The sequence below is a fragment of the Parasteatoda tepidariorum genome, chromosome 2 (assembly GCF_982258835.1).
Source record: "Parasteatoda tepidariorum strain Cologne lab strain chromosome 2, Ptep-v5.0, whole genome shotgun sequence".
In the NCBI taxonomy this organism is placed as follows: Eukaryota; Metazoa; Arthropoda; class Arachnida; order Araneae; family Theridiidae; genus Parasteatoda; species Parasteatoda tepidariorum.
In genome coordinates, this window is record NC_141756.1 from 100,749,889 (window position 1) to 100,775,159 (window position 25,271).

The 25,271-nt window shown below is 28.2% G+C and overlaps 1 protein-coding gene across 6 annotated transcripts; it reads right to left on the reverse strand.

Annotated features, from left to right (window-relative positions):
• On the reverse strand, positions 1 to 23,867 carry LOC107442698 (protein kinase C and casein kinase substrate in neurons protein 2). Of its 6 annotated transcripts, none has more exons than XM_071177912.2 (10): positions 23,160 to 23,867; positions 16,027 to 16,253; positions 12,337 to 12,536; positions 10,846 to 10,983; positions 9,753 to 9,979; positions 8,127 to 8,247; positions 6,193 to 6,300; positions 4,098 to 4,240; positions 2,795 to 2,952; positions 1 to 1,017 (listed from the first exon to the last, which is right to left on the reverse strand). In XM_071177912.2, the coding sequence occupies exons 2-10, from the start codon at positions 16,238 to 16,240 to the stop codon at positions 905 to 907; spliced, it is 1,422 nt and encodes a 473-aa protein (XP_071034013.2). In that variant the 5' UTR covers positions 16,241 to 16,253; positions 23,160 to 23,867; the 3' UTR covers positions 1 to 904. The 6 variants fall into 6 exon arrangements, with proteins under 6 accessions (XP_071034013.2, XP_015911814.3, XP_071034014.2 ...); XM_016056328.4 differs by having other exon boundaries at positions 10,843 to 10,983; positions 23,160 to 23,481; XM_071177913.2 differs by lacking the exon at positions 23,160 to 23,867 and adding an exon at positions 22,587 to 23,093.
• Between the last annotated feature and the right edge of the window lie 1,404 nt (positions 23,868 to 25,271).

The window sequence follows — 25,271 nt, forward strand, 5'->3', positions numbered from 1 at the left end:
TTTTTTTTTTTTTTTTTGCATCAAACATTTATTTATTTTATATATATGACACTAATAAAATTATTGAAACTGTTAAAAAATGTTTCAGTTTAGCAGAAAAAGAAATAATAATGTACCCAATATAAAATAAACCTATCAAAACGAGCAAATTTAAATAGAAAGGAATGTAATTTTTATGAAATGTATGAAAAAACAACCATGTTATATATTATTTTTAAACAAACATTATTAGTTTAACATCGAGTAATAATATAAAGTACTACTAATACTAAATAATAACATTGAATTTTTTGAAAGCTTAAAGTAGATCTCTTTTTCTTTCTTTTTTTTGTTTATGATATAAATTTAAATCAAATTAGAATGGGAAAAAAGTACTACAATCTTAAATAGTAAAATAATAATGATAATAAATATTTTATCAAAATGAACAAAAAATTAAAAATGTCTCAGAAATATAAATGCTTAAGCTAGATTACAATATTATTTTTATGATATGAAACATAAAAATATGTTACCTAATAACAGTAATAGACACAAAATGATACATGTTAAACATCATTTTAAGAAAATTCATTATAATTTCATGGATATTTGATACAGCTACTTACTAAATAAGCAGACAGGCTTTAAGTTGTCATTGCAATTTAATAAGTAGATATGAAAATGGACAGGAAAAAAAATCAAAATTTAAAAGTATTTTAGAAATGCACAAGACAAAAAAAAAAAAACATCTCAAAAATTCTGTCAAAAAAATGCAGAATGATTTCAAGATTTTTGATATCAAAGTTTAAAAAGAGTAAACAACTTAATAATTGGGTAAGGTGTGGCATTTTAAAAGAAAATAACTGTTAACTTTCTTAAAATTCATATTAAATTCCAAGACAATATTATTTTTTGTTTTAGTTCAATTGCTAACAGATTCAACATAATTCGCTGGGTAAAGTCCTACACGACCATTCTTGCGTCCTTTGCACCAACCTTGCTCATCTTCATCTTCTAGCTTGTCAAACACCTCTCCTAATTTAAAAAAATTCATCATTTTTTAGAATAAAATTACATCATAATTCAACCGAATTGTTATTGAGTATTTTCTTCCTTAATAAAAGAAAACTCTTAAGATCAGTTTAGATGTGTAAAGCAAGTTTCTTTTAAAAATAAAAATGTATACTCAAAAATTTTAAAACTTTCAGCAGTTTTGTTAATAATTTTATTGTGAGCAATTTTTCTGAAAATATTTTGTAAACAAATTAAATCTCTCTTATTCTAGACCATTTGTCTACATTATTATTCAGACAGTTATGTATGTTGTCTAAAGTTCATTTTTTAAATTAAAATTGAGTTTCTTCAACTAATCAATAGATGTAAGTATTAAATGTTTGAATCTTTACTTAGTTATTTCATAAAACATTGTTTATTCCACTTGTTAAAGCAAAAATAAAATTGTTTGGCACTTTTATATTCTCTTTACATCAATATAGATTATAACTTTATCTAAAAACATTTTTAAAAACCAATTGAAGTGTTTGATATACAAACTGGCTCATTAGAAATTTATTTTAAAAATTAAAAGCAAATTTTCAAGACATGCAAAGAAATTTTCAGAGACACATCCATATATTGTTAGAATAATTTCATATAGTTAGAATAATTTCAAAATAAAATTTAAAAAGAAAAAAAATTTAAAAAATAGCAAATAAATGAGTTTAAATCTACAAGGCCTCTGGTCTTATCTAAAATAATGCTTATCTAAAATAATGCTATTATGAAAGTCTACTGTATGTCATTTTAATATGGTTTCATATGTAATAGTATCCAGAAATTTGAAAAGGGGCAAATTAAGATTAAATTTGTAAGCCATTTAACAGGGTGCGTAGCCAGATTTTTCAACAAAAAATAAGCACCTTTTAAGTACTTTTTAAGCACTCAAAAAGAAAAAATTTTTGAATCACTTTCCAAGAAAAAAAAATCATAATTATGATCTGTGCAGTAATAAAAAAAATTTTTTTTCTATTGTTTCAAGCTCTTAATTTATAAACAAAAAATCACTAAAATTCAAAAACATTTTCAAAAACTTTACATAAATCATAATAAAATAACTAGTTTCTGATAAATATTGCTGAGAAAAATTTTATTTTAGAATCGTCGTTGAACAGCCGACCCAATTTCATGCGTTTATGACTACTAATGTTCAACTCCGTAGACTTGTAATTTTGAGCCCAATCCAGAAGACAAGGGAACTCCTGGATAGAGTATTGGGAGAAATTTGCCTTCGTGGAGGACTTTTAGATGGAGCTAACCCACATTTGCGTTACATGGAGAGGAAGATCACGAGTACCTCACACGGTTAGCCTGATGGCAAGGGGACTCTAACCCATGATCTGTCTACCATTGAGGATATTTCATGTCAGCACTGTGGTCGGTGCAAGTCGGATGCGGAATGGGCATCGACTGAGATTCGAACCATGTTCGCCTCACAAGGCGGCGAACGCTCTATCCCCTCAGCCATCACTTAGGCGGTTCTGGAGAGAAAGTTGTAAAAATCATGCATTCTTTTTTTGTAATTTATGACGACAATTGACGTGACTAGGAAAAAAAATCTTTTTAAAAGATAGAAAATTAAGCACCTTTAAGGGCTTTTAAAAAATTTAAATAAAAAATAAGCACTTTTTAAAAACACTACACATCCTGTTTTATTAGAGTAAATTTCTTTAAAAAAAAACTAAATTGTATCAATAATTATCAATAAATATTCAATTCACATGTAATTATAAATGCAAAATGATGATGATCTGACCTGCTTTGAAAGATAACTCATCAGCTTCTGCACCATCATAGTCATAGAGTGCTTTGACAGGTGTACCAGGTTCACCATTATCAACTAAAGCATCATTACTACCATCCTCCCAATCTTCTTGATCATCATCAAATGGATTATTATCTTGTTGACCATTTCTGCAAAAATATTTCAAAATTACTAGGATATGAGGAAAGTATTGTCACTTTAAAACTGCCCTTTCTATCTTTTGTCCAACATTAGTTATAAGATAAAAATTTTCACAAAGTAATGAGAAGGGTAAGAGATTTGCAGTTCTCATTGCACATGAATTATGCCAATAGTTATTGAATGCTTAATTTTTATTTAACATATTATAATTTTTTTAAGATATGTAGCCAAATCCTTCAACAAAAAATAAGCACCTTTTAAGTACCTTTTAAGCACTCAAAAAAATATTTTTAAGCACTATATTCGGTAACAAAATGCAAAATAATTTTCATTTCGAAACAATTCAAATGATCATGCTAAAATAACTAGATTCTGACAAAGAACTCATTTCTTAATTATATTAACCATTATAAAATGATCGAGAGAGTGTTCGTTTCGATATCAAGAGCGTGAAAAATGAAGCATGAAATTGAGAATCTCTTGCAAAATGCAGCAGAGTTGCACATAAGAAGGCAATAATCTCACCGAACCCAGCTCAGTAGACGCACATGCGGACTTGCAAGCATTTCATCAAACATGTAAAGTGATTGGCGTTTTCATACGCTTTGTGGACAGACAATACACCGAAATCGATTGTGGTTGAATGTTGAATAAAACATTGTGAAAATCAAGCTTCTGCATAATACATGGCGACAATCGACAGGACAAAGAAAAAAATCTCAGGGAAAATTGAGCACTATTTAAAAACACCTTTAAAGGCTTTTAAAAACAGAAATCAAAAATAAGCACCTTTAAGCATTTTTTAAAAATGCTATGCACCATGCTATTTTGATAATTGTTACTAGGAATTAAGTTTAAAAATCAGAATTAGAAGTGTACTTTTTGAAAACAGATTCTGTTTCTTGACCCTCAAACTATGATGAAAAAATTAAAAATGACAGTTAAATTAAAAAGTAATTCATGTTTTTTCTTTCTTCTTTTTTGTTGCGAGAGAAGAGGAATAGTTTTCAATATGAGGTCTAAGAATTTTCTGATATAATATAAAATTTAAATACTATAGGAAATCCTTTTGCAACAAAATCTGTTTAAACAACAAAATGATCAACAGCAAATTTTAGTTATAAGGCATTAATATTAGTGTCTGCTTACTTACGTGCTAAGGCCAGAATTTCTATTTGACACATTTTTCTCCTCGTTGCCATTCTTGGTTGCATTATTGTGTATATTATTTAATGTTATTCCTCCATCATTCTTTTTTTCTTTCTTTGACACATTATGAATATTAGCATCATATTCCTAAAAATATAGCAATTAAACTTAATAAATAATAATTTGAGCAAGGTAAATTACTTTGTACAATAACCTATAAATTAAATATACATTATTTCTTTGATATTCTAATGCTTATTGAATCTAAGAAATTGTGTCATGTCTACCGACAATTCCTAGTTATGTTTTCAAAAATATTAGAAAATTATACATATCAGAGCGCACAGATTGATATGGTGCAAAAGCTGACCCTTTTTCCATATTACTAACTTCAAAATGGTGAAATGCACATGCATTTAATGCATAAGGTTATCCTTGAATTCATATTTGATGAAAAACAATTTTTTGATCAAATATAAAACTCTAGTAAAAAGATAAATAAGCAGAAAAAATATAACCTGTGCATTAAAATAAGATGAATAATTAGGAATAAGGAATCAATTTTTGATCACAAATAATAAATAAGGGTCTGTCTTCAGATGTTTTGATTCCGATTAATTCTCAATGTTCAAACAGTAAGCAGAAGTTAACTAAATTTTTTTAAAGCCATTTTTTACCATTTAAAATTGAATGTAGACATGTTAAATAACAATAATAACTTGCAATATTGCAAAAACTTAGTGAATAACTATTGAGACAAAAAAGACATTTTAAAAATGATATAAAAAAAGACCCTCAAATGTGTGAATGAAAGAATGAGGTGGTAAATTAGGTTTTTAAAAACAAACAGAAGGATATATAGAAGTAAGATTTGCCTGTTTTCTCTTACATGGATTTTTAAAAATTACATGGATTTTGAAAATGATTTTTATATGAAATGGAATCACCTTAATGTCAGGATTATGATCACTCTCACGTACCAGAATGACCCCTGACATGAGGGTCAGTGGGTGTCGAACAAGGGAAGTGTCGTTTCCCTATTTGTGAGGGAGGAAAGAGTTAGATGAGAAGGACTAGATGAAGAAGAAGGGAGCAATACGGGGCTCCAGAAATAAAAGCTGGACTTTGCTTTTATTTTATTTAAATATTTGTAAATATTGAACACAATAATCCCGAAACTAAAATAAATAAATAATTATATAAGTCCTCGTCACCATTCTGAGTGTTTCAGAACACGAACGGCAAATAAAACCGTTCCACAAAAAAATCAATAACAATTCCACAGTGCTACAAATGTGTCATTTTTCTTGTATTTGTATTCATACTAAAAATTATGTTAATTTTTTTAAACTAAGCTAAATTAGGGGGGACAATAATTAATTGCATAGATAATTCTAATTTCAACTAAAAGATTAATTGCATATTTCAGAAATACTTCTGTACTATTTTCGATTTTCAAAAAGAAACAGCCATGTTTTTCAGAAGTAAACAGATTTCAAAAAGAAACTTCTTCTGTTTTTCTAAATATTGCTTTTCCCCCTTTATATACAGGGTACCAGCCACTGGGAGACCGGGTTACATTATGCCTATGGGAGCTAGTCTTCTCCTAAACATGTTCTTTACTTTTATATTTGATATTTTCGAGTGTAATAACACTTGCATGAATCTTATAACATTTGATTTGCATCTGTAGTTATTCATATAGCAAAGTAATATATAAAAAAAAATTTAAAATAGAACGACAAAACAAAATACAAACTGTTATTTAAAAACACAAAGAAAATTGCACAAAGATAAAATAAATACAATGTAAAAAAAAAAAAAAATACAATAAAAAAATAAAATTTAAAATACTATTTCATGATTATTAATGTATTATTAGCTCAATAATTAGATGTTATTCATAGAACCCAGAATGAAGTCAAATATAATAGTCTATCACCATTTGTTATGTGGTTATAATTGTTATAGCATTAATACAGCTCATGCAATAGATGCAGATATATAGAGGCTAGCAAAATTTTAGCAATTGTAAGAGATAACACATGAACAATATAAAAAGCAAAGCAAATATTCTGAGCAATAATAATTAAATTTACAGGTAAATCTTCGCCAATTCTGTGCTGATTGACAAGCATAATACCACTCTCGGGAAAGGGAGCTTTCTTGCTTTTTCCTACTATGTCACGGAACTCTTCAGAATATTCCTGCAGCATAGCAAAAGCATAGCACAAAACATTAATTTATAAAACAAATAAGCACAACATTGTTTTTGAAACATATGAATCTACCCTACATGTAATTAATAAATTATAAAAAAAAAATTTTAAACCATTATATATTTATATTTCAATGAACATGAAGTAGACACTAAACCCTAATTTCTAAATCACGTGAATTTGAATCACGGTGTGTGATTTTAACTTAAATCATATTAATATGAATTTGACATGTGTTTTATGAATTACATTAATCCAGATCATCATATGCGATTCACAATTAAAAGAACTACTATTTTCCTTGTAAATTGAAAATATTATACCCAGATAATAAAAGTGTGACTTGTAAATAGCATCTATGTATACCACAATATTCCATTATTGTATAATTTGCAGAAAGTCAAAGCAATATTAAAAAAAAACTGCAGATTTATGCAAACAGAATTAAATTAATAAAATATTCATTAACTACTGAAATAAATCACATGCATTATAGTGGCAAATTAGAAATATATTTAATAAATTTTTTACTAAGCAAAAGCTATTTTAAACATATTTCAGAGAGAGTGCCCGTTCTATTTCATAATGCATGAAGAAGAAAAAAACTTAAAAAGCGCAGAGTGCATGACAAACAAATTAAATTTTGAAAAGAAATTTATCATTGCCTGTTTTGAAATTAAATTACATATAGCTAGTAACACAAGATGATAGATATAATTATCTATAAAATGACAACATTCTTGTGTTAATATAAAACAGATTAATTATACACCATATATAATAAAACAGATTAATAAAGAAAGCAATCTAATTAAAACTCTTGCAAAATACACTAAGTCAATTATAGTATACTATATATATTCAGAGATTATTATTAGATTAATCCAATGTTGCCATTAAAATCATAAAAAGCTTTTTTTTTTGTGAATGTGTTTTTTCAGTTACTAAGAAATATTAGTTTTAATGACTTAAATTTTATTTAATTTTAAAACTACTTAATTAAATTGATTTTTACATTCTTCTAGAAGAGAAAAATCATCACATAGCCATCATGATTATGACACACAAAATTGTACTTCATTATACTCCTTAGCAAGTTGCCCTTAACAAATGAAATGAGAGATAAGGAATTCTTACTTTTATTTCACTGTGCAAGAAAATTATCTGCAAGGAATAATATTTATAATTCTTTCATCAGTTTCTTTAAATATGAATAAAAAGATGCATATTTGTTAAGATTTTTATTAATCCTGATTACTTGTTAAGAATATTCAATAAGTTTTGTATTCCTCATTTCACACAATTTAAGAAAGAAAGCAAAAAGAAGGCTAAGCAACGTCGTTATAAGAGTTGGCGATGCTGATATACGTTTGCACTGGGATCTTGGCATCCATTTGACTTACACTTAGATACAAACAGGCTTTCTCCATTTTTTCTTAACTTGCAACAGAGTACATAAAGGTACTAAAGCAGACATTAAAATTAATTAAACAGGAGAACACATTTATTAACACACGAAACAATTTTAAAATAGATTAAAGAATATTGTGCTTGGAAAAAATAAATTGTGATTCTAAAATAACCTTAAAATAGATTCAAAAAGACATGGCAAAGAGGAAATGCAATAATATACATGATAAAATAATTAAAATGATTCTTTATTAGAAATTTGGAAATATTTAATTTTTTTTAACATAGAATAGGTTAATTGTTTGATAAGTTTTCTAATGTAGTTAAGGTTAAAAAAAAGTTAATTTAAAATATATATAAATATATACATAAATATATATACTACATATAACATAAATTAATACCTCGAAAATAGGCCAATTCATTGCCATTCCAACACCATGATTATTTGACCACCATTTTAAATCTTTATTAGAATCTGCATTTTGAACAGAGTGCCTAAATTCTTCATAGATTTGTGGAAGCCTAAAAAAATCAATGTTATACTTTTTTAGACAATTTTATATAGAGATGTAAAAAATTGAATTTTCTAAAGTTGACTCAAATCATTATCAAAACAAGATTTTGTTTTGATCGTGTGGGGTTTATGTTGAAATAATCAGGATTAAAAATTTAATTATGTTTGATGCACAATAAAGTACAATCACTGAATTTAAATATCTTGAAAAAATTGTGCCAACGAAGAATAATGAACGTTGAAATTTATCACCGATTAATGCTGACAAACAGATGCTGGTCCAGTTTAAGAAATAAGTAGTATTATGTCCAAATCTAAATATAGTATTTATATCGATATATACGATTTTACATACATAAAACAAATAGCATGCACAGCTTAATACTTTAGTGGCGAACTGATATTTAACCCCGTAATAATTTTTAAAAAAAGAAGAAGAAAAACTTTTATATTTAATGTACAAGTGCTTGATATATTTGACTAAAGTTAATGTAACTATCCTTTTAAACAAAATTTTTTTTAACAAAAACTATTTTCGGCTATTAAATTTCAAATAAGCAGCTTACATTTAGTTACAAAAAAATAGAAGGAATATTTAATTTTCATTCCCATTTTTAAAATCTGTTCTTTTCTAGTTATGAAGACAGTGAATTCTGACTAATTTTTGTAGCTGATCTCTAGATATTTAAACTTGTGCAAGGCAATTTCACAATGTTTTGAACTACTACACCTATTTTCAGATGTTTATTTTATAAGGCCTACAGTTAATTCTTTTTTAACAATTAAAATGGTCACTTTCCCAATCATCAAACTAAGATTATTTTACACTTTTCTAGTTTTTTCCTTTTATGATAACTTCTTTTCAATAAAAAAAAAGAATTAAAATTCAGTATCAGCCATATATTTTTAAACAATTTTTTTTAAAATTGCTTTGCCCATTTATCTTAATTTTGTCCAGATTGTTTTTCACAGAATATTAATACTTTTCATGTTTTTCACAGAATATTTATACTTTTCATGAACCTATCACATTTAAAAATCAGTTCAGTTAACATTCAAACCCATGCATGTTATAAAGTGCATACATTGTTAAGTATAAAACTAATATAGTACTAAACTCAGTGGTGTGACAGCCCTTAGAGGGCCAAGGCCTGTTGTGCCCGCCCATCTCAGTTTTCTTGACCTTGGGATCTGGGGTGCAGGAGCAGATGTTCCAAATTGGTGGTCAGCCAAATTGGTGGAACCCCCAACATTTAGTCCCTAAGCATGCTTGGTACTCATTTTATCGACCCACTGAAGGGATGAAAGGCCGAGTCAACCTTGCCCGGTCCAAGGATCAAACCTAGGACCTGCGGCACGAGTGTTTGAAGCGCTACCACTCATCCACCAGGTGTCAAGTATATACACTTAAAATAACATTTCAAAAAAAGTAACAATAGAAAACTAGCAAAATAAAGCCCTTTTACAAATGATTGATTATAAACAATTATCATTATGAAGAAAATTAACTTACTCTGGATCTGTAGATATATTAAGGCAACTATTAATTCCAAAAAGCATTTCCTTAAAAAAATCAAGTCTTTTCTCTTCAAACTCTTGACACTTGTCAAAGACTACAGTCATATCTTCCATATACTTAGCATTATAGTCATTTATTTCCCTGAGGCCTTGCTCGTACCTTTCTTTTGTTTTTTGAACCTCATCTTTACATTTAGCCACACGGTCTTGCAATTTCTTCACCTACAAATAATAACAGTCTTCTGAATAATGCTCCTGACAACTTTGAAATATAAAAATTAAAAAAATAAATAAATAATCATGGGCTACAAATAATAATCAAAATAATAATCAATAATAATCAAAAGGCTACACACTTAAAAATTATTAAAACAAAAGTTGATCCCAACTTTCTTGCAGCACATAAATTAATCCACCCTTTAAAACTACCCCTAACAACAATTTTACCTTATCCCCAGTTGGGTTCAAAATTGGCTCAATATGGACCCTATAAGAACATGCACCCGAGGGAGCAATATTGGGGTATCTAGATTTTTTAATATTGGTCTTAGAATGGCCTTTATAGGGACAATATAGAAGCTACACTGGCTAATATAAAACCTACATTGGCTAAATAATGGATATAAAATATCGGGTGAATCTGACAATTCCATAGAATGGCCTTTATAGGGACAATATAGAAGCTACACTGGCTAATATAAAACCTACATTGGCTAAATAATGGATATAAAATATCGGGTGAATCTGACAATTCCATATAAGACCGGTATTGGTTGTAAAGTGGCTGTAAAATATCGGGTGAATGGGAAAGTTTTATATAGGGCCAATATCTGAAAAATAAAGGCCCTTTGATCCCTTACAGAGCCAAGATTCATGAATATTGGCCCAATGAGGGCCCAAGTAATTTTGCTGATAGGGACATTTCTCAAACTGAATTCTTTATTTCTTGCTACACATTTTCAAATGCGACAGATAATAAGTTAGATATCTATCAAGTGCAAAATGTATGTGTGTCACAGAAAATACTAAAATAAAGCACAATTTAAATACCAAACAAGAGAATTATAGAGAGAGAGAGACACTACTACCTGATCAGGTGACAGTGAAGTATCACTAGAAGCATTTCTTTCTTGATTTATGGCAGATCTTTCATTTTTACAAGCTGAATGATAATCCGATTTGCATTTATTAACCTTTTGCAGTAACTTTGCCCATGGCTTTTGAGCCTATTTAAAAGATATGATAGAAAAAAGTGAAAAAATTTTGCCATAGACAGCTATTTCTTTTCTCTTTTTAAAAAATCAATTATAGTAATGTATATATGTTATAATATTATCAAGTTTTTTTTTTTACTTCTGAGTTAAAAAAGAAAATTATTTGCTTTCACCACCACATAAAAGATACCCTAAAGCCTGACACACTCTTTATTTATTTGATTTATATACAAAATACAACCTTTTAAAAAGTTATTTTTCTTGTTTTATGCTAAATTATGAAGTTTGTAAATTAAGTAAAATTCTAATATGTATAATTTTATTGTTTGGACATTTTCTTTAGTTATAGTATTATTGGGACATATACTTTAGTTCAGCCCTCATACAATATTAAACTATTGATTTAAAGTGTCAAATTCTTAAATTCACTTTTTATATAATTCCAAGAAATATTAACTTTAATCCAATGTTCTGCACTTTTTCTTTATCAAATAAACTTTAATAATATTTCACATAATGTTTTTAAAAATTTAAATACGGAATTTTTAAGAGATTTAATATAAATTTTATAACATATGCATACAAAGTAAATTAAAGATCAGTTTAACGTAAACATTATATTATAAAGTTGACATTTTTTGTGAACAGCTTGCCAGCTTTCAAAAACTTGTCTTTTAGTTTACAATCTTATGTAACATTCGTAGTTACTATGTAACATTTCGTTATAAGACACTTCCAAAATTAACTAAAACAGCTTCTCAAACAGACTAAGCCCAGTCAGAAACACCAGTACAAAAATATTAATATGGCAAAATTAATGGTCACCAGAAGGTGCCTAAATATCAAAAAAGGTTCATTAAAATTTGTTAATCAGCATTTTTTTGGACAAACATGCAAGGAAATTTGATCATGATATATCAACATTTCTTATTCCATATAATTAAAATTTTATTTTATATAATTATAAAATAAGTTTTTACTACACTCATTTATATAAAATATTGAAGGACAAAAGTTATATTATTAGTTTAAGAAATTCATGAAATTAATTTTTTTTCCAATTTTAATTTTTTAGTTTTTACATATTTAAAAATGATATACAAAATAATATTAAAAAAATTTTTTAAGCTAAGAATCTATGATTAAAAATTAGACAATAATAATAAAAATGACAAAATAAATACAAAACATCAGATTTACAATTTACCATTTTTAAAACCAGCACACATGTACATTACATATGTATTATGAAAGACTTCGTACATAAACATAAAAAGCAATATAAAACAAATAAAATCCCAAAATAATTCTTTAAGTAGATCACATATGAGAGTCATAAAACATTTTTGAAGGTGATAAAAATACCTTCTTGAATGCTTCATCCATTTCTTTTCGTTCTTTAAGAGTTATCATTGATTTATGATAATTCTCTTTCTGCCATTGTTTAATTTGAGTGACGACATCATTATTCAAGCGATCTTTTACACGGAGATGCATGTCGCAACGCCTCTCTGCCTCAACTAAAGAAGATTTCCATGCAGCTTCAGTCGTACCATATTCAGGACCTACTCAATTTCAATAACATTTAACTTGATTGTAAATAAATATATAATTAAGCATTCAAGAGAAAATACATATTAATGAAAGATTTATTAGCTTAATTTCAGTTCAAAGCCTACACAAGATCTTTTAAAAGTACATAAATTGCAGAAGAATGTGTAAATGAAAAAAATTTTAATATATAATTAACGGAAATATATAATTAATCATTCAAGAGAAAATAAATATTAAAGAAGGATTTATAAACTTAATATTTCAGTTCAAAGCCTAAACAATATCTTAAAAGTACATAAATTGCAAAAGAAAGTGCAAATGGAGAAATGTTAAAAACTTTTTTAAAATAGTCTGAAAAAAAAAAGACTAATTTTAATATTATGATTTTGAAATGTGAAATTGTAGCACTTAAACATTTTTTAAGGAAAGTATCTTCCTAAAAAAAATAGGTCAAGGATATATTTGAAACAAATTATAAAAGTAACTGAAAATATTCCATATTATTTGTTTGTTTTTTTAACCCATAAAAGCACAAGTTGCAATTTTTCAATATTTTGTATTTTACATATCATAAAATCAACTGAAATATATTAGTAAGATAAAAATAAAACATAAAATTTACTTTAAGTAAAAAAAGTTGAAAATCTCTTTAAATCTTTCGAATACAATGTAAAAATTAAGAAAGGAAAAAAAAATAATTGGAATTTGAATTTATATACGATTTTCAAAGACTCTTAGAAATATGAATACTAAAACATTTGCAGAATACAAATTAATTTGAAGAAAAATTTTTTTTAAAAAACTTACTTTTTTATTTTATTTTTAACAATGCTGAATACAACAATATATATTTTCGAATAACCAGACACCAACATTAAAAAAGAAATTTCAATTCAATCCTAATTAATCATAGAAAATATTTTTAGGAATAATTGCTGTACATGTAACAATAAGTTTAAAAAAAAATATAGTTTTTTTTTCTTCTTTTTGTTTTCAAAGCAGTTTTAATTTTTCACTTTTGAATTTGATATTCCCATTCCCGCTCACTGATATAGCTCCTCTTAGCATACAACATACACACAGTTTACAAAATAATAAAATTGAAAATGTTACAAACAATATTAACTCAGCACAATCAAATAAAATAACTTATTTCTGACTTTCAATGGTGAGCTTATAAAAGCTTTTATGAAATTAAATGTGAAATTTGGAAATTACATAAGGGCTGTAAAATAATTATTCAAATATTAGTAATAAGAATTAACATTAATTTTACTTTAGAGCAATTCTATCATTTATGAATGTCATATTTGTTTTAATATAATGGAAAAACTAACTACTGCAATAAAATTATAATTTTTTGCAGGACAGTACACTTATGACTGAAGACAAAATAAAACTTTCTCTGCATTACATGAAAAGCACACATAAAGACATTTTTTTTTTAAAATTTTAGCACAATTTTTTTTTTTTTTGTTGAAGGAAAAAGTTTGAACTTCATAAAAATGAGTAGAAAAAATATTGTATTAATTTAATTATACTTTAATGTTTGGATTATGTTAAAACTGTTTTTAAAAAGAACATCAGAGGCCAAATATTTAAAATTTTAACTTCTCCTATTATTATTAATTTCTTTTAGATCTCAGTGTGCAGTGTCAGTTTACATAAAAGAAGCTTACAGATTTATATATAACAAATAACAAAATAACCTGGTAATCTAGTATAAAACAGTAAGAACAGTCACAACCCATTAATATATTCATAATATATATAGAATATTAAAAAATTTTTAAATACTCCTTTTTTATATTTCATTCATGAAATATATCGTTTGCAACTTTTTCTTGTGTAATAAATATTATACATTTTTAATTAGCTAAGAAATAGCTTAATACAATTCGAAATTTCACATGCGTCATGACTGTCACAATTCTTTGTCTGTCACACTGGTAAATATTTCTTGGAAAAGAGATTTTCTTCAAATTTGATAATTTTATTATTTCATGTCATAAAATTAAGTCTCTTCTTTTTTTTCTTTGTTCATCTAAAATTTCTTACTCATAATTATGAACCATTTTAAAGCAAGCTCGTCATATTGCTCTGTCAGAGCATTTTTTTTATTAATGAAAAAAAATTGTGCTGCTATGCACTTTTCTAGGTACATACAGATGAGAATGTACTAACATCACATATGAAAATTTAATGACATCTCTTGAAGAGATATGTGTTTTAACGCAAAGTTACAGTTAACATATATTAGTTCACAGTTAATTATAGTTGATGCCACATTTTTCACCCAAGGAAAAAATATTTTGCAATATCTTTTACTGACAAGTGTATCAGTTACTACAAAGTAAAATGTGTGAAGATACCATTTTATTCAATATATAAAATTATGCAAAAAAACTGACCAGGGCTTGAAATTAACGGTGGTCCGATGGTCCGTGACCACTAAATTCGGAGTCGGACCAGAATAAAATAATAAAAAGTGGTCCGCCGGACTACCATCCGCCGCAGCCGATCTCCGTTAATCTATTCTCGCAGCCGATCTATTCTCGATCTTACGAAACTTAAACGATCTTACTTAAAACTATTTTAGAGCTTATTCACAATTTTTTTTTAAAATTTTTTATACAAAATTAATATTAATTAAAAAAATGCGATTTAAATCAAAAATTTATGATTTTTTTAAAAAAAATCATGATTTTTTCAATCAAAAATTTAAATTTTTTTATTTTTTATTTGCAGCTAATAGGAACGCGTAGACGGACCAGTAAAGTTTTGTGCGGACTAGTAAAATGTTTTAGTTACTGGTCCATAGGACCAGTAATTTTTTTTTTAAATTTCTACCCCTGCTGATGTCATGTCTGTCACACATGGTACCCGTTTTCAGTACCCTGTAGAAGGCCATAGAAGAAGTCACTCAGAGTCTAGATATGATTATGACTGTGAGACCATGTGGTTATAACTGTGTTGATTGTTTTGATTAAAGCTATAGTGCGGTTTTGAGGAGAACTCCTCCAGATTGAAAGTCTGGGGATGTCTGCTGCTATGGTAACAAGTGCGAGCACATTTCTAATGGGGGTGAAATGGAGGAAAGGTGTCGATTGGTTTCGACTTATGCTAAGATTAAGACAAAACTATTCACCCCTATTCAAAGTGACCTTTCCTCGTAACCATAGTACCCGCCACGAAGCGAGACGGGTGTCTGGAGGAGTCCTCCTGAAAGCCGCACTATATTCCGATTTACAAATACAACTTCTTAATTACATTTAATATTTAATTAAAAGGGTAAATTAAACATTCAAAATTTTTTTAAAAAAAACATACACATTTTTTGGGTGGATATTTAAAAAAAAAGAAATCCACTTGGGTTGGGGTTTTTTCACATTTTATTAAAAAGCTTCAATTCAAAAACATTTTTTTTTAAATTAAATTGTAGGACATAAATGAAAAATCAATGACAAAACTTTCTCACCCTAAGAGAATGAGTTCTCTTACCTTTTTCAATTAATTCATTCCATTTTTTGGACCAGTTCTTTAAACTCTTAGCAAAAACTTTCTCAATTTCACACCTTTCCTGAATTAATGTTATCATATCATTGGAAAGTTTAAACCCATCTTCAATTCTCTTGGTGGTCTTTTTGTAGTTGCCAGGTTCCCAGAAACTATCACTCCCAGCTATAAGCATACCATCATCACTATGATGCGACATGCTGGACAGACTCCTATTGACATTAAAATATAATTATTTAAAGAAGTAAGCAGCAAAATAACCTATAAACAATGTTATAATAACTTTTTTAACTGTTTAATTTCTTTCATTATCTTTATTACTTTGTCTTTTGGTTACTTCATATGAAAGTTGTTTACTATTTAAACATACAAGTTATATTGTCAAATAAATAAATATGGTGGCACCGGGTGCCTAGCCAGATTTTTCAACAAGAAATAAGCACCTTTTAAGTACTTTTAAAATTTTCTACTGTTTAAAGTTTTTTTAATTTATGAACATAAAATCAATAAAATTTAAAAATATTGTCACAAACTTCACATAATCATGATAAAATAACTACACTGGTGGACAAAATTAAGACAACATCAGAATTGGACACAGCTTCAATGGGCTAATGTTCTCTTCACCGATGAGTCCAGATTCAGTCTACAACCTGATTCTGGACGGTTATTGATATGGAGGGAACCTGGAACCCGATACCATCCCAGCAACATTATCGAAAGAGACAATTATGCTAGTGGAGGATTCATGGTTTGGGCAGGGATCATGCAAGATACTCGCACACCGCTCCATGTGTTTGACAATGGTTCCGTGAATGTCCAGAGGTACAGGTAGGAGGTCCTAGAGCCCTATGTGCGTCTTTTCAGGGGCACTGTTGTACCGAGTTCATTTTCATGGAAGACAATGTGCGACCACATAGGGCTCTCATGGTTGATGAGTATCTGGAAAGCGAGGATATTCAAGGAATGGATTGGCCAGCCAAATCCTCTGACCTGAATCCTATTGAACATGCTTGTGATGCTCTTGGGAGAGCTATTGCGATGCGCCAACCTCCCCCCAGAACCATTCTGGAGTTAAAAATTGCTCTGGCGGAAGAATGGGAGGGTCTTCCACAAGTCCTCCTTAACTCCCTTATTAACAGCATGCATGCTGTCTGTCTGTCTGTCAGGAGTGACCATACACCATACTAGAGGCAACACACACTGTACAAGCCTCACTTTTATTGTCATCTTTTATCCTTAAGTTCAGACTACATTGGATTTATTGGCAATAGGTCTTGCCAGTGAATGGCACTTTCATTTTTGTTTTACATACTTTATTATCATGGAATAAGCTATATCCATACCAAATTTCATTTATTTATATTCAGTATTTTTTGAGATATTTGGGAAAATGTCTTCTATCTCTTAATTTTGTCCACCAGTGTAGTTTCTGATAAATATTGCAGAGTAAATTGCGAAAATCATGAATTTTTGTAATTCAGAACGACAATCGACACAGCAAGGCAAAGAAAAAATCTCTTTTTTAAAAGATATAAATTAAGCTCTTTTTACAAACCCCAAATAAAAAAAAAGCATATTTAAGAGCTTTTAAAAAATTTAAATAAAAAATAAGCAACTTTAAGCACTTTTAAAAGCGCTGCGCACCCTGGTATATAACAAGAATACAATAGAAAAATTTTACCTCAATAATTCTAAACCTGCAGATGAAAAAAAAAATTTATTTTCACAGCTTTTCTCATAAAAATTTGTTGCAAGCTTGGAAATGGATACGGATTATCGAAGAATTACTTTAAAATTAAAAAACTTCTTTTTTTTTTTGGAGTCCTTACTCCTACTAGATTCAAGTCAACTCAAATCGACTATATTTTGAAAGATCAGGTTTTAGTGGAGTCCCCTCATACCAGGCCCGTAGCCAGGGGGGGGACCGCCGGGACAAATCCCCCTCCCCCTCCGAAATTCTGGGATTCAAACTTTTTAGTCTTTCTTTGAGCCTCTCAGTAAAAAGAAAAACAAAAACTGTCGAATCAAACCTTTTATTAACTAACTTTATTAAGCATATTTCGGTTTGTCCTAAAAAAGTAATCGAAAATTTTTTTTCAAATCTCCGTCGCATGTCTTTGTAAACTTTGTTTTCAAATTATTTATAATTATTAAGTAATATAATTGAAAAATAATTATTATGTAATATTTTTAAATTACTAGTTTAACTTTTGCAAACAGAATAAACAATATTTGTTACAATGTTTTCCCCCTACTTTGCATGTCTGAAACCGTGCTTGCTTCTTACCATATTCCATTAGTTCTTCGTTAGATACCGGCTGGTAAGGTTACTTTTACTTCTGGTCAATAAGATCGAAGGTATGTGGGCAGTCGTAAAAAGGGACTTTATAAAAAAATGTCATCACCAGATCGTTACCACAAACGCCATTTTCGATTCATATTTCGCCGAATTTATGTGACGATGGAGGTACACAGATTCTATTCACGATAAATTTAGACAGTATCTAACTGTTATTAGATAATTCTGTGCACCTAAATCTGAGTATATTCAAGCTTAATGAAGAAGTGAGTTGTTTTTTTTTTCCTTTTCCTTCTGCACCTACTCCATTAATCTTTGCTTCGATTCAAAATCCTTTTTATTGGATTTATTAATTTTGCTTATATTGGGTTCATTGCAAGCTTTATCCGATGTTTTGTTGAAATTTTCCAATGTTTTTTGAAATATCATTATGTTTTGGCCGTTATTTCTGTTACCACGGTGTTCCGCGCAAGCAGGAATAGCGCCAAACATAAGTCACCAATTTCGCCAATTTCAAGTATAATTTTACCGCTTAAGAAAAAAAAAAGAGCGTGGAAAGAAGTAGAAAAACTTATTATAACAATTATGAACAGCGATAAATATATCAAAGCGTAGCGTTCTATTTACGTATCGAATATGTTGCCACATTTTTAGTACAAAAGTTCCACTTTGATAAATGTAAACTAATGCGAACCTTACAATTAAATTATTAATTCATTCATACATTATTGGTTTAAGTTGTCGAAAATTAATATTTCAATTGTAAGGTTAGCATTAGCATACATTTATAAGAGTGGAGAAAAGTATATGCATTTTTCAATAGTTTTTTGAATATGGCTCTTTAAAGACGAAAAAGCATAGATTTTCTTGCAAAATTACTGATAACTAAAAAACTAATCCAAATTTTTGAAAAAGAAAAAAAATACTTCTTCATTATGTCAAAACACAATTATGTGCCGAGTTTTGTGCCTGGGCGAGGCTTCTGGGGAGATATATTGTGATTACAGACACACACACACACAGCCGCGTTTATTATTATGTATAGATATATATTGATATTGTTGGTGATAAAAAGAAAATCAAGAATAAAACTTGTAAAAATCAAAAAGTTGAATGAAAGTTTAATATCTGCTTTGATGAAAAATGTAATTGGTTAAAGGAACAAGAATCAAAAAAATTAAATTCTGTGTTATGTTATTAAAAAATGCTAACAAGACAAAGTTCTACTAAATATTAAAACAAATAATTTAGGTGAAATATACAAATTACATTTTTAAATGAAAAATTTACAATATTTATCATATTTTTAAATTATAATAGAGCAAATGGTGTTAGCCAAGAAAAAAATAAATCATGAAATTATAAAAAAAAAAATTGTTATTCCAGTTAATAGTAATTTATGTCCAAAAAGACATTATAAAACAAGGGGGGGGGAAAGAGTTCTGGTTTCAAATCATTAATTAAAAAAATCTGGTCTCACTTAAGCTGAAAATGTAAGTGATAAAAAGTTTTTTTGTCAAAGTAAAAATTTTTCAAATTTCTAGATAAAATCTTCTTAAAAAATTTTATTTAAAATTTTTTCCTATATTTATTTATTAATTATTTGATCTATAGGAAAAAAAATTTTAAATTTAAAAATGCATGAAGAACTTTAAGTATTTATTAAAGTCCTTAAGTGAAGAGACAGTCATTAAATTTTTCCATGCAATTACAGTTTAAAACTGCCAAAAAATTTTTAGTGCTTGTCATTGATTTGTATACTTAAATGTATTGTTTTGATGTAAAAATTATGAAATGAATTTTTCCTGATTGTCTAGTCAAAAGTTAAGCTTAAGAGAAAATCACTCCAATATTTTGTGTATGATATAGTAACAGGGCTGGAAGTCCAGATTATAAAAATTAAGGACTAAATTGCCTCCAAATTTAAGGATGCTGAGTCTCTAATGGGTGCAATTTTTAGGATACCAACATGGATTCACAGATATACAAATTGCAGGGTGCGTAGCCAAATTATTCAACAAAAAATAAGCACTCAAAAATATTTTCAAGCACTTTAAAAAAATATCATAATTAGGCAGGGTGGGAAAGTTTTTGACAATTGACGGTTTTATCTTGCATTAACCGTCATGTCAAAAATACCTTTTGGCTTTGTTTTTGACAATTGTCGAAAATCATGAAATTTTGAATCACGTAAAACGAATGGCATTTTCAATACGCTACAGACTGACAATACGTCGAAATAGATTGGGGTTGAATTAATTATGAAAACGTAGAATAGAACAATGTGAACTGTGCCTTTTTGCTAAATTCGAAGCAAAAATCAACATAGTAAAGGAAAAAATTTATTTCGAAAAAGGGAAAATTACACACTTTTTAAAAGCACCCAATGAAAAAAGCACTTTTAAGGGCTTTTAAAAAACAAAAATTGAAAATAAGCACCTTTAAGTACTTTTTAAAAATGCTACGCACCCTAAATTGATAGTAGTTTCAGTAGCTCCAGCACTTAAACAAAAAAATAAACATTTTTAAGAAAACTCGGATTTTTTTTTTTTAAAGTCATACAAAAAATTCTGGTTGTTTATAAATATAAATTGTATAAATACGGAAAATTATTAAGTAGTAGCAAAATGCAAGGATTCTCTCTTGAAAATCAGCAGAGTATGATATAGTGATGGAGGTAGAAAAGAAAGATAAGAGCTTTTTATGTCTTTATCTCACAAGCAATGTTCTATAGCATCAAGTCAAGGGTAATTAATTGTCTCTAACAATGGAAGTAAACTAATACCATACTTGAAGAGCTATGAAGACTTAAGTGTTCATTTTGTTTTATACTTTTAGGGGTCTGTCCAGATATTGTGCGAAAGGTCCTGTTCTTGCAAAAAAAATATTCATAATTTGTGAATATAAAATACGCGTTAAGTCACATTCTTTCAACCAGGGTCCTGTTTTTGTGAATTTGTGCAAATAGGGTCCTGTTATTGCAAAAATTTCTAAAAACCTTTTCAAGAAATTTTTATATTGTAAATAGATAAAAGATTCTGCTCAACAATTGTTGCTACTAAATTAGAGATGCAACATACAAATATTTGGTATTTAGCCTATACTGCTGCTCAACACAGAATATTCATTTCGGACGGATAATGGAAACAAAATCACTCACATTTTTAATAATTTCAATTTACATGTTTTAAATAACACAACTTAGTAATGTATCACTTTAAATGTGTTACGTATTAGGTAAACTTAAACAATTCTTAAATTTAGAATATTTTATTTAAAAAATTGCCAGAAATTTTTATTTACATAATATTCCATTAATTAATTTTATGAATAAATATAAATTGATCAATTAATTACTTACAAAAAAAATATGATTTAATATTAATAAGAATGTGCACACAAAGTTAGTAAAAGTAGAAATATTTTCTTAGAATACTGAATTTGAAATTTAAACTTAGGGAAACTTAGTTTGTCTTTCTTTCCCACCCCCAGGAAGAGTTTATTCGATTAACAAAACAATAATGAAAATAAACAAATTTGGTCTAATTATAAGATAAATTATTTTGTGAAGTGTCCGTTTTTATGAAAAGATATTTTGTGAAGGGTCCGTTAATGGACCCAAATTTCTTCGAAGCAGATCCTGGACTTGGATTCATGACATAGAACAAAATTTCTGAATCTAAAATATCTTCCATTCTGCTTTAGTTTTTAAAAAAATATTTGTTCTTGCTATTAACTTACAACAAAAATTTAGAAAATACAAAAATTTCTAAATATTTATTACAATTTTTATAGTTAAGGACACCTTTTTTTTTTCAGGAATTTAAGGACAACTTTGAGCTCGGAATAACCATCAAGAAAAATTGCATCTTGAAAAAAATTAGGACAAGCATATTCATTAATATAACATGAATAATTAATTGATTGTGCTCATTTATCTTGCTGCTGACCTAATTATAAAACATATATTGTAGATTTACACACAATCAATAGAACAGTAATTCTGATAATAAATTTTTCCAAATGTAAAATAAGGCATTACAGGAAAACTAAATATTTAAATTGTAAGTAAATGGACAGGGAGACAAAATTTGCTATTAAATTAAATCGATGTATTCTCTCAGAAGAGGATAGTTAATTAAATAATATCAAAAGAATTTTTAACAAAGAATATAAAATTAATGATTACAGGAAGAAAAAATTTCACCAAGAACACAATAAATGCAAGATTACATTAGTATACCTATTAATTTCACACTATAAGAATATCTTGAAACTATTAAGAATTGCACAAAAAATCTCCAATTTGTATAGTTTTATAACTTAAATCCCTAGTAATATCACTTTATTAATTGAGTAACTAGCACAACTTCCAAAAGTTTCCATACAATGACATCGCAAAATTTTAAATACAGACGAATTTAGGTTTCTTTTTCTCAAGATGAAAATTTTCAAATCTAGAAAAAGGATCATTTAAATTAACAGAGAAGGATGGAACATTTTTGTCATTAATATGGTAAATCGCAGTACGAAACCCAAAACGAACAAACAAAAATTATCAAACATGTTTTCGTTCAGAGGTATTATATTTGACATAATATGTCAAATAAAAATGCTCAAAGTGAGATTAAACATTTTTATTTTCTATTTAAGAGCGGTTGAATTGAGACCAAGAATTGCAGATATCACTTAATTTAAGAAAGAGGAAATAGTTTATTAGCTTAGAATAGTTGAGACTACATTACGTCACTGTCATATTGTTTACAACAATAATTCAAACGATTTTTTTTTTATCTTCAGTCAAAACAAATCTTACCTCAGTAATCCAAAAAAAATTCAGATTTTAAGTAGCCTTATCATTCATCCTTGTTTGTTTTCTTTTGCTAAAGTAAAAAGTTAAAAACCACTAGCGTGTGAAAATCAGCATCAACACTTGATTTTGGTGCTGGATGTATTCGACCGATGAAAAATTTAGCTGCCGCCAGCGTAAAGAGCCACAGAAGTGACGTGTCAAGGCTACAAGAATGTAAAAATTCCGTGACGTGAGCACACCTTCGGGCAAATAAAAGACTTTTCGCTATTACACCTGCAGCATTCGTATGTGTATTGGGTTGTTCGGAAAAGTAGTATGATGATGAATTCTTTTCTAGGGGGGAGGGGAGAGAAGATGGACTTCACTTTCACTAACGCCATCTATTAGGAAGCCATATCAAATTCTCGGATTAACAAATTCAAAGCGCGATGTAGCTGTTGATTCCGAAATGTGATGGAAGGCTGCCTTGCCAAGGTCGTGTTTTATGGATACAACTTTTAACAAAAGGATGAATGAAATCGAAGTTTTATACATCCTTGTGAGAGAGTTTTTTTGTTGTAATTATAACCAACATTTTTAACTATCAATAACCTTTCTGATGATTTTTTTTCATAACTTTTAGTGAATTCTCACAATCAAATAGAGATCGTAATAAAATCGAATCGTAAGAAAATCGAAACTTAAAGAGTTCTCTTTCCTTTCGACCGAACTGGGTAGATACGGAGAAGAAAAAAAATATGACGATCGACTGTCTATAAATTATGTCCCACTTGGAGAAGGCACAAGTGTTACGATTATTCCGAAATTCACAAATTTATTGTAAAGTAAAAGAAAAGAAAAATCTTTTAAAAATAGTAAAACTGTTTCCCTCTTCACTTTCAAAGAACATCTTTTCAATTTGTTTAACGTACCCGCACGCAAAATTCTTTTTTTTACTTTTTTCTGTCGTACAATTGAGAGCAAGGTTAGATTTTAATCAATCAGTGAGTGCAATTCACTGTACCAGAATATCTTCTCCCCATAAACAACGAAAGCTTTATTTGAAATACGTCTAATTCATGTGATCATGAATCCCCTATTAATATGAAAAAATGGTTGCCATGAGCACCCTCACGTGATAGTAACTCTATTTAAATATATAATAGAGAAAAAGAAATCACATTTAACTTCGATGTTCTGTGAAGTATTGAATTTAAAATAAAATAAATTGAAAGCATTGTGATATCTGACCCTAGTATTTAGAATTAAATCGGACGAATGGTTCTCGAGAAATCAAATTTAAAATTTTTTTCTTTTTTTAAAAATTCGATAACATAGAAACTATTCGATTGATTGCCTTCGAGCTTTGTATTTTGCCATTTAAAATTACATTTCTTTAAAATTAATTGTATACCTTACAATTATTAAATTAACAGATAAAAATAAATTTTAAAAAAATAATTGGTAAAAAAAAAATTTTATAAGGAATTTTCTTTGGATAAACGCATTCTAAAATTGCGTGTAAAATTTTTTTTAATTCGATTGAAAACTTACCTCACCTAACAATTCTTCATATTTTACAGGTAGAAAATCCCAATCGTCGAAAAAAAAAGTATATTTATTATGAAAAAGTACGTTTTTGCGTCTGATGTTGTTACTTAAAATATCGTCAGCACTAATTAGATTGGTTGTTCTTTTTATTTTCCGCAACAATGCAGAGTGAGTAATTAAAAAATAAACAGAAAAAACTTTTGATCTAAAATTATCGGAATTTCAAGTACTAGGAATCAATCTTAGTAGTTCCAGAGGGTGATTTTTGTCGAAATAAGTTCTGTTTTCGAACAGGCAAACTCTGAAACTTAACTATAGTCAAGAAGAAGAACCTTCCATTTTGGCGCGTTCTCGACGTCTCTGCAGTTGAGTTTGTTTTACCATGCCAACTCTCTAATGTTCTTTTGTTTTTTAACTAGCTTTATTTATTGATTACAGTTTAAAAAAATAATTTTAGTCCAGCCTTTTATAAAGATTAGTACTTTAACTAGCAATAAAAATTTACTCCAATAATAGCCCAATTCTTTTAACGTTTCAATAATCTTATTTGCTCTCTGGGTAGAACTGCAAGTTGTCATTGAAGCG